The 10,031-nt window shown below is 41.3% G+C and overlaps 2 protein-coding genes across 2 annotated transcripts; one reads left to right on the forward strand and one right to left on the reverse strand.

The window, feature by feature from the left end:
• Window positions 1-2,625: 2,625 nt before the first annotated feature.
• On the forward strand, window positions 2,626-3,294 carry LOC127310268 (auxin-responsive protein SAUR32). Its single transcript, XM_051340951.2, has one exon. The coding sequence runs from the start codon at window positions 2,758-2,760 to the stop codon at window positions 3,115-3,117; it is 360 nt and encodes a 119-aa protein (XP_051196911.1). The 5' UTR covers window positions 2,626-2,757; the 3' UTR covers window positions 3,118-3,294.
• A 1,562-nt stretch (window positions 3,295-4,856) lies between these two features.
• Window positions 4,857-9,815, reverse strand: LOC127307071 (E3 ubiquitin-protein ligase PRT1). The gene is made up of 8 exons (XM_051337768.2): window positions 9,551-9,815; window positions 8,903-8,931; window positions 8,640-8,819; window positions 7,956-8,027; window positions 7,701-7,877; window positions 7,407-7,610; window positions 6,301-6,413; window positions 4,857-5,274 (listed from the first exon to the last, which is right to left on the reverse strand). Exons 1-8 carry the CDS (start codon window positions 9,670-9,672, stop codon window positions 4,963-4,965), a joined length of 1,209 nt encoding a protein of 402 aa, XP_051193728.1. The 5' UTR covers window positions 9,673-9,815; the 3' UTR covers window positions 4,857-4,962.
• Between the last annotated feature and the right edge of the window lie 216 nt (window positions 9,816-10,031).

Below are 10,031 nucleotides of genomic sequence, written 5' to 3' on the forward strand. Positions count from 1 at the left end.
GAAGCTCTTCAAGATTCTCTTCAGATCCGAGCTGAATGAAGTCGGAGGAATGATGAATCTCGGAGAACTTCGGGGGCTACTGTTGTGGGTATACTTTATGGGTATATCAACGGCCTGGCCTAGATCCGGCAAGCCCGGGTGGCCCATAGTTGGTGGTGAGGCATGTGGCCCATCGGGCGGCCCAGTTGCTATAGATCATGAAGGATGAAGTCCAGCCCAGGAACAAGGAGTCGGATCCTAACCGACCTACGAAGGAGGCCGGATCCGTGAAGGCCCATAAAGTATCCGGATCCAGCACGTATTTGGAGGAAGGCGGATCCTTGACGTACACGGCAAGATATTGTACCGTAGTTAGGTAACTTGTATTCCGGTTAGGACTCTCCATGTAAACCCTAGATCCGTGCGCCTATATAAGCCGGATCCCGGGAGCCCTAGAGGCACAACCACAATTCATTGTAATAACGCGAAAGCGCCCAGATAATTCCAGACAAGCAGCAGTAGGCCCTGTCATCGTGCAGGTGTTCCGAAGCTGGGTAAATAGCGTACCACCGTCCCGAGAGCACTCCGCCCTATGGCCCCTACTTCTTCTCCCCCTCGTGAGGATCCCTCCTCCGGGGTACCGTCGATTAGGCAACGACAGGTTGGTAACTTTTCGTACTAACCGTAGATAAAAATGAGCGGAGGGTTGATAACTTGTGAGCTAAAAAAGAAGTCAAACTACTCTATATGAAATTTTACTAGGTTGGTAAATTTTCACATTTACTGTTGATAAAATAGTGTGCCGGTGATTGATAACTTATGAGCTAAAAAAATCAAAAAAAAATATTCTAAATGGAATTAGCTTTTGGGTTTGTTACTTTTCATATTTAACTTTGATAAATAACGGGTAGAGGGTTCATAACTTGTGAGCTAAAAAAGCACCAAAATATTTTAAATAAAATTTAGCCGTTGGGTCATTAATATTTCACAATTATCGTTGATAAATAACGGTCAGAGGGTTGATGACTTGTGAGCTAAAAAAGTCACTAAATATTATAAATAAAATTAGCTTTTCGAGTTTGTAACTTCTCGCTTTTACCATTGGTAAATAACGGATAGAGCTTTGATAACTTGTGAGCAAAAAAAGTTGATAAAATATTTTAAATGAAATTAACTCTTTGGGTTTGTAAGATTTCATATTTAACGCTGATGAATAACGAGCAAAGGGTTGATAACATATGATCTAAACATAATCTCCAAAATATTCTAAATAAATATAAATTTTGTGGTTGATAATTTTTTATATTTACCGTTAACAACTTGCATAGATGATTCCTAAATTTTACGCCAAACAAATTTCTAACTGTCACTAGTTTCGTTTGTATGAAAAGTTCACGTCTTTTATTTTTACCATGTGAACGGTAGGGTATAAAATACACGTGTTTCTGTTTCTTGCATGAAACATATGTAGCTCACGTGGTAAGCACGTCGCTCAGGTATAGAGGTCGCGGAGGCGCGGGTTCAATCCTTCGCAGCTAGCTTGCGCGGAGAAAACCCGAAAAGGTGGGACATGCCAAAACGGAAAGTTTCAACGCGCTGTCGAGAAGGCGGGACAGAAAAGGTAAGTTCGTTGGTCGAAATTTGATTGTGGAGCTCATGAGAGATCAAATGGATGAAATGGCTCTTCTCATGTCGTCTGGACGGCGCTAGCATTCGCTGACTTCTTGTTGGCTGACTTTGGCTGATTTTTGGGTCACTAACTTGTGGGCCCTACTCGCATGGAGCCCATCTGTTAGTGACCCTAACTTCGTTGGTCGGAATTATACTGCAGGGACAACCGCCAGCTAGAGCTTCCCTCTAACTTGACCTTTTTTTTGAAAGGGGGCAAAAGCTTTGTCCCATTCATTGAATAAGAAAGAGTTATGGTTTGTTACAAGCCGAGTACAAACTCGGAAAACAAAAGATCACTCTCGCGGCATGATAGAACCCAAGTGTGTAGCACCCGCCGCGCTCCAAAGAGCCGCCTCTTCTTTAATTTTAGCTACAACAACCATCGGCATGGTAGAAACCTTACGAAAAACCCTCGCATTGCGCTCGTTCCAAACTTGACCTTAGAGTAGCTAGCCTTGGGACTTTTGGCTAGGTGTAGAGCTCATGAGAAATCAAATGGATGAAATGGCTATTAAAAACTTAAAAACTTCAAAATATGCTCATTAACTGATCCATCCTTCAAATATGTAAGGCCCCTCAAAATTTGACCATAAATTCGAAATTTGAACCAAACTTTGGCCATAAATTCAATTAATCTGTTTCAAAAAGAAAAAGAAAAAGAAAAAGCATGAAAAAACGTGGAAGTGAAGATGACCGTGGGGCCGACGTGTTTCGGAGGCCCGCCATGAACTGTCCAGATTCGGGAGGTCCACGGGCTGTGGCTTGCAAATATGAAAACAAACAAAAATAATGTTTTCTAAAAAAACTTATGTCACGTCAAACGAAAGCCTCGCGTAACCGGAGTGTGTACCGACATAGCGACGACGCGGGCGGAGGACGACTGATTCGTCGAGAAGCAAAGCAAAACCGCGTTCACGCCGCCACCCGCATCACCAGTTCAACGCCCGTCGGCTACTATATAAATTCTGAAATTCATCAGCCCAGACGAGAGACCACGAATTCCAACCGGAAGAGAAGAGAGGAACAGAGCTACTGATCCATCCTTCACTTGAGACATCAGCAGTTCGCTACTGCCTGCGAAGTCGGGCAAGAGCAAGAATTCGATCGATGAAGCAGCATCAAGAAGAAGCGCACGACCACCTCCTCGCGGAGGCGCCGGCGCCGGCTGCGACCACCACCAAGGGATGCGCCACCTTCTGGGTGTGCGCGGAGGAGGAGGACGAGGCGCCGCGGCGGTTCGCGGTGCCAGTGACGCTGCTCGGGCACCCGCGGATCCTGGAGCTGCTCGTGGAGGCGCACGAGAAGTACGGGTACGCGCACGACGGCGCCATCGTCGTCCCCTGCGGCGTCGACAGGTTCCAGGAGGCGGTCGACGCGGCGAGGGCCCAACAACGGCACCACCACCACCATCACTTCAGGATCCCTCACCTTGCCACCTGCTTCAGGCCGTCGCATATCGTTGCTTAGCATCGTCGGCGCACCACGTCTTTTCTTTCTTGCTTCTTTTGTTCTTGGTGTGGTAATCGAATTGGTACAACTTCTTGATTCTTTATGTAATCGATCGATGGAGTGTAATGTTGAAACCTCAAGGTTGATCGATTGACTAATTATATCTGTATATTTTGCGAACTACAGTTCCACGAATCGTTCCATTGTTTGTCAAAGAAAATCATTCTCAGTTTTAACTCTGTTTTTTTTAAGGAATACGGTAGGGAAGCTCCTACAGTGATTTTGTATTTAAATAATAAGAATTCAAATTCGTGTCCCTGGAGATTTGAACCTGGGTGGTTAGGTTGTACATCCACTTAACTAACCAAATGAACTAGGCTCACTTCGTATTGAAAGTTTTGATCTCATTGCTCGTTTATAATGAGATGCTTGTTGTTCCGACTGTTGACTCGATCCCGATCGAGCTGGCTAAGCAATTCCACCTTTGCTTGAGCATGATCATTGAGGCAGAGGAGATTTCTGGTTGATAGAGGAACATATAGAACTGTTTACCGTCATTCGTATTATTGCGTGAATGGATTTGGAATATCAGAAATGGTATCTGCAATTTGGGTAAAGATGAACATCGATCGAAACTGTAATAGAGAGGAAGAGGTGCAAACTCTTTAGAAATCGTTGTTTCTTTTAGCTCACGGAAACAAACACTGTTTGCCCTAGTTTTTTTTTGGTGTCATCCGCCTTGCCGAGGGTGAAACTGTTTCGCGATTCTTGGTACCATCATACTTGCAGGGCATCTTTAAATAGCATGATTAAGAAACACAGACATGAAGGCAAGTACGAAGAAGGTGATTGCAAAGCACATAAAAATGGCAGGAACTAGTAATAAAAGCCATTGTAGTGAAACATTTTTTTTTTGAAAAGACAACACTTACGAAAATTTAATCATGCTTGCCTAGCACATTGCATTTGCCGATATCTTCTGTTGTATACTCCGTATGACTCGGATCTTCCCTAAACCCAAAAGATTCATTGGTTACACTTTCGAAAATTTAACCATGTTTGCCGAGCACATGAAGATTCATTGGTTACACTTTCGAAAATTTAACCATGTTTGCCTAGCACATGCGTTTGCAGATATCTTCTGTTGTATACTCCGTATGGCTCAGACCCAAAAGATTCATTGGTTACACTTTCGAAAATTTAACCATGTTTGCCTAGTACATGCGTTTGCAGATATCTTCTGATGTATACTCCGTATGACTGGGATCTTCCCTAAACCCAAATGGTTGCTTGGTTGATTTGTACACTTAAAAAATTTAACCATGTTTGCAGGTATCTTATGTTGTCTATACTCCCTATGACTCAGAACTTCCCTAAAGCAAAATGATTGATTTGTATTCTAGAAAAGACTTAATTATGTGTCCTTTTTTGTTATCTTGACTATGTTTCAATTAAAACCTTAGCAATTGTATTTATACTACTCCCTCAGATTCATATTACTTGTCACTAGTATGGGTATGGATGTACCTAGAACAAAAATATGTCTAGATACATCTATATTAGTGGCAACTAATATGGATCTATATTAGTGGCAACTAATATGGATCGTACTGGCTATTATTGCCCGCGATATTAATCAATAGGTTTTCTGGTTACTCACATTTACTTTAAGAAATGCACTTCTTTTTTAGTATTCTTTTTCACGGAAGACCAAAACATAGATCTATATTTACTAAAGCACAAACAAGACAATGACCTTGGACCCAAAAGTATTCACATTACAATATTATTACATCCATGTATTCGCTCCCAGAATCAGCTTTGCTATAAAACAAAAATCTATTTTTCTACAACCAGCAGTCCTCATTCCTCCTCCTCCTCATCGCTGTACTCCATTTCATGATCATCACCTATTATATGCAACATACCGCCAGGACCAATAAACGCCTCTTCTACAATCAGCTGATGTAGACCTTCCCCAGGTATCCCTTGGAATCTCAGGAACGCGTCGTAGAGCGACGAGTTATCCAGTTCCATCCTGTGGTCAGAGGTATGCTGCTGGTTAAACCGGCCTGGGAGTTTCGACCTGGTGTTGTAGCACTCCCCGCACAGGTCAAACCCGATTGCTTCCGTGCAATCCTTGCACTTGTATCGCTCCCCTCGGATCGGATAGACCTGCAAGGCATTTCATCAGTTCCATATTACCAAAAGGACAAGAGTTATTCAAGAAATGGCAATTGAAGCCAGGACACAACGGTGCTCATCAATTTCTTCCAATTGGATTCGGTGTTAAGGTTTTCTTTTGCATGTGACAAGATACTAGATGGTTTAAGAGACCACAAAAGTTGGTAGTGTCTATTATTGAACAGTGAGAACATAAATTGAAAAAATAAATCTTAGAATAAATTTCTAGTTTTTGATACCCTGCAGTTGATTTAAGAACTACTACATTTCATACTAGTGCAATATCTTAAAATAAAAGGTAAAACTGTGTTTATATTAAGAAAATGTTATAAGACGGATGCTAGAGCAGCTTACTAAATGGAACGTAAACTTTGTAATTGGTCCTCTAAGAGTGCAAGAATCAAAAGCATGTCGTTTTGTACATATAAATAATTACTTATGGTGAACATGTAAGGATAGATCGAAGAAAATTCATGAAACTAGAACAAGAACACTGTGACACTTAACTATTTATATTAATGGACATAGGTACTAAGATTAGTACAAGTTATCCGTGAAAATGACTAAGTGGAGTAGGCCCTAACACTCGAGTAAATGTATCTTTTGGTTAATGTCTGCATATTACATACAGAGTGGTTCTTTTTGACAAAAAAAAAACATTTACTAGCTCTAAGGAAGTGTCTTGGTCTTAAAGAGACAACTAGGGGTCTCAACTCTCAACTAAGTCTTTCTGGGAAGTAGGACTACCAGAAAAAAGCTTTTTATTTGTTGGGTAACATCAATGATGCTATACTGAAAGATATACACGTCACACTGGATGGATGCTTGACTAAATACCAACAAGGTGGCAACAATTAAGATACAAAACTCAGAAAATCGTTGGGAAATTGTGAAAAAAAAAAAACCCGTTTTATCTACCAATAGTGGCTCCACTGCTAAGGATAATCCACTGGATGGATGCTTGACTAAATACCTACAAGGTTCTGAACTACGACAGTTTCTACAGCTTGTACATACCCCACATGAGTCGCATCCAACTCCAGCGTGAACATTTGATAAGTCTAGATTCTTCTGTCCATAGGTTACCCCTTTTGATACTTTATCCATTTCATCTTTGCTGCATGAAGTACCTGAACCACAGACAGCACAGGAAAATGAATCAGGCATGCGCTTCATTTCAACACATAATTTACAAATATCTCAAGTTGTATTTCATGAAGGATAAGTAACCAATGCATGAGCTTTACTATGCCTAAAGAAACAGAAAAAAAATCTAAAATTTCCCATCTACATTGTGCCCTAGAATTTTTGGAAGAAATAAAAGAAGTGATATGATACCACATAGAGTTATGCTAGACAGTTCAAACAAAACAGTAGCAGAAGCTAACTCGCTCTCATGTAGTGTCAACCCCCTGTACCTGTTCTCGTTTTCTAACCCATGGTTGTTTCAAATTGCTTGGGTAATTCCACAACAAACTCTGAACCCTATTCGAACAGTTCAACTTCACACTCCTGACTCCACAGCGCACGGTACATTAATAACATATATACAACCATTGACCAACTATAACGGCTCTGGACATATCAATATCAACATCATGTCTCTCTCGGTATGCACAAAGTCAATGAATATGGTATACAGAAATCTTACATATCTGAAAATTTTGGTAGCTAAATTAACATCACATGGGAGTAAATCATTTTATGTAGTGTAGCTGACACAAACCAGATACTGTATATTTTTTTATCTTCCATAAAGAGTTCCTGGCACACATAATAGTATAGTGTATTTTATATTAAAACAGTTATGATAAAGGTAATCTTTATTGATCAAATAAGTGACAGCACAACTGCTGAAGGTGTAAGCATCATTGTTGGTGCTTATTCTAAGTCCAAAGCACTGTTAAGGAAAATAATAGCAGACCAAAAGCCATCAATATGGTAACTCAGGAGTCAGGATAAACAACTCAATTTAAAAGGTTTACATTTAGCTAAACAGAGCAAGTCAAACACAAATTTCATGATTATCTTTTTGTGCGATCATGATGGACAGTATTATGTTGTTATAGGGTAGAGAGCTAATATTATGTTATATGTGAACCTGATCTTGGGAAACAAATTACCTGAAGATGATCCTTCAGGGTTGCATTGAGTGCTCTCAGACAGAAGTTTCTTGCGTCTTGATTCATGTTCTGCTGGAAAATATTCTTCCAGAAAGTGGTCAAGATCTAAACAAACATTAGGATAACTTCCGGGATGAAGACCTCCACAAACTTGACATTTCAATGCTTCATCACCTAACGAAGGCAAACAAGACATGCAATACACTTCCCACAAAACCAAGATATGTCAGTTTCTGAAAAGATAAGAAAAGCCACAAAAACTGAGCAGCCTTTTATTCCAAATTTAGAGCTTACCATGACCGCAGTTAAGAACAGCAGGTTGATATAGCAGATCCTTACAGAGAGGACATGACACATCCTCTAACTTTACTTTCTTTGAACACTCGTTCATTGTATTGTCATCAACTGAAACTTCACCTGGGAATCCAGTCTTGCCATCTTCAAGCTTGTTGTCCCCATCTTTTCCATTTTCTTCAAAAAGCAGCACAGCTTATGAATAAAGACTAAGCTGAGGCAGATATTATTGCAATCACATAAAAGAATTCTTACCATAATTATTGCCCTTGGAGTTTAAAAACTCAATATTTTGTGGAGAGTATGCATCCATGAACTTCTCTAGCTCTGAAATGTGACGCAGTTAGAACATAATAATAGTCCATACTTCATAACAAGTAACATGTGAGTACTAATTCATAAAATAATGGAAACGGGCATTAGAATGGGAAAATCAGTTTGGTTCAAATGTACTATAGTTCTGGAAATCTGATGCTAGAAGAAATAGATTTATACTTCGAAATAGACAGAGAAATGTGAGTTTCAACGACCGTGTTGCCAATAAGGCACCAGTGTCGGCGAAGTAATGAGAGGGGCCATCCTAACCTAAGCCAACAGCCCAAAACCTCAAAGATACTACCAAGTTCTGACCCACCCTGATAATCCCTATCTCGACCAATCAATTTAGTTGCGATGGATTTGACTACAATTGAGGAATGTAAGTTCAGTAAACTGATGGTATTTTGAATTATGTGCATCATTTGCACAATAACTTCGGAAAAATACCTTCACAGAAGAAAAACTCCCAAGATGATTTAGAAAATAAAAAAGAACTAGTTCCATAAGAACTTCAAATCTACACTAAAAATATAATACATGTTGTGTTGGCAAGATAAATAAGCATTTATATTTTTTCTGTTAGACGAAGGGGCCGAAATGCTTTGGGCATTGAGCGCTCACCTAGTACTTCTTTTTCCCTTTTCTTGTATTCCACAGGTTCAAGCTTTACAATCAAGTGATGGAGGAGCGGACAGATACTAGGAAAATGATTATAAGGCCGCCTGCATATCGCACAATGGGATTCCTGGGCGTTATGCATCGCATGGTGGACGCACCAGAAACATGACATATGACCACATGCTGCACCAACAAACAATGAATGAGATTCGAGAAGTACGCTCAATTTTCTTTTGGATCGGCCTATAATAAGAACAAACCCTTACCAATAACAATTGGTTTGTAGAGAAGCTCCCTGCAAGACATATTCAACATGCATTAGAGATCATTAGTAACCCAATGTGCTCATCAAAGAGAAAAGGAGAGTCAATCTGGTTATTCTTGTATAAAAGGCGATTAAAACAGAATTAGGAGGGTACGAGATCATTAGCAAATCTATGCGGAATCAAAGCCACCACGGTTCATTGCTCCGCAAATAGCATAAGTGAAGCAACCAGGATAATGTTTTAGGGAAACAAACAAAACTAAGAGCCACCATCACAATCAATTTACTTATGTTCCTTAGTGTTCCATGAGGTGTCGAATTAAGCCGATATAAGGACTTTAAATATGTGACGCGTAGTCAAGTTCTCACTAGACCATCCAAACCATAGCCGTGTGCATATGTGGCAACGTTTCGTTATTGGTATTCCTAGATAGATTGGAGATGGTCTAGAGTATGCAATTATCGAATATCGATACACACAGATACAGGAGGGCGAGTGCGTAGCACGACCGATTCCGCAATCGGATCAAAAGAGGGCGTAATCAACAGCGCAGCACGCGTTTCCACAACCCAGACAGGGATACTTCTGCTCATGGCCAGTTAGCCACACCAACAGAGGAGAGGAGCGAAAGGGCGCCGGGGAACTCACAGGCATACGCAGCACTGGAACCGCGGGTCCTCCAGATCGCCGAAGCCAGCTCCGGCGGAGGCGGCGGCGGTCTCCTCCTTAATCTCCGGCGCGCGGTTCCCGCTGCGGTCCTCGGAGGCCATCCTCCTCGATTGGCTCCCTCGGCGGACGGCGGACGGCGGATGGGGGATTCTGCCACAAGGTTCCGGGTCAGCAGATGCGACTATGCGAGTGCGCGAGAGGACGGGGCCAACCCGCACCGGTTTGGGCCTTGGGCGAGAAGAAGGAAATCGACGAAGTGGCCGATTCACGTCCGGTTAGTCTAGTCCGGTCAGGTCGTGTTATGTATTGAGTTTTTTTTTTTACAATTAATATCACGTACTTCCTCCGTCCACAAATAACACAAATAAGTGGACGTGCGGGATTTTCAAGGCAAATTAGTAAAAGGAGAGAAAACTTGCATTGGGAAGATGCAACCAACATCTCTCTCCTCTTTAATTAT

This window comes from Lolium perenne, chromosome 6 (genome assembly GCF_019359855.2).
Source record: "Lolium perenne isolate Kyuss_39 chromosome 6, Kyuss_2.0, whole genome shotgun sequence".
Taxonomy (NCBI): Eukaryota; Viridiplantae; Streptophyta; class Magnoliopsida; order Poales; family Poaceae; genus Lolium; species Lolium perenne.

What these genes read in the sequence shown, in the direction of transcription:
- LOC127307071 (XM_051337768.2), bottom strand. Translation starts at nt 9,672, where the DNA reads ATGGCCTCCGAGGACCGCAGCGGGAACCGCGCGCCGGAGATTAAGGAG. An exon ending in AAGGGAAAAAGAAGTACTAG is followed by an intron (nt 8,028 to 8,639) that starts GTGAGCGCTCAA and finishes GTCACATTTCAG; the next exon opens with AGCTAGAGAAGTTCATGGAT. An exon ending in CTCCAAGGGCAATAATTATG is followed by an intron (nt 7,878 to 7,955) that starts GTAAGAATTCTT and finishes TGCTTTTTGAAG; the next exon opens with AAAATGGAAAAGATGGGGAC.
- LOC127310268 (XM_051340951.2), top strand. Translation starts at nt 2,758, where the DNA reads ATGAAGCAGCATCAAGAAGAAGCGCACGACCACCTCCTCGCGGAGGCG.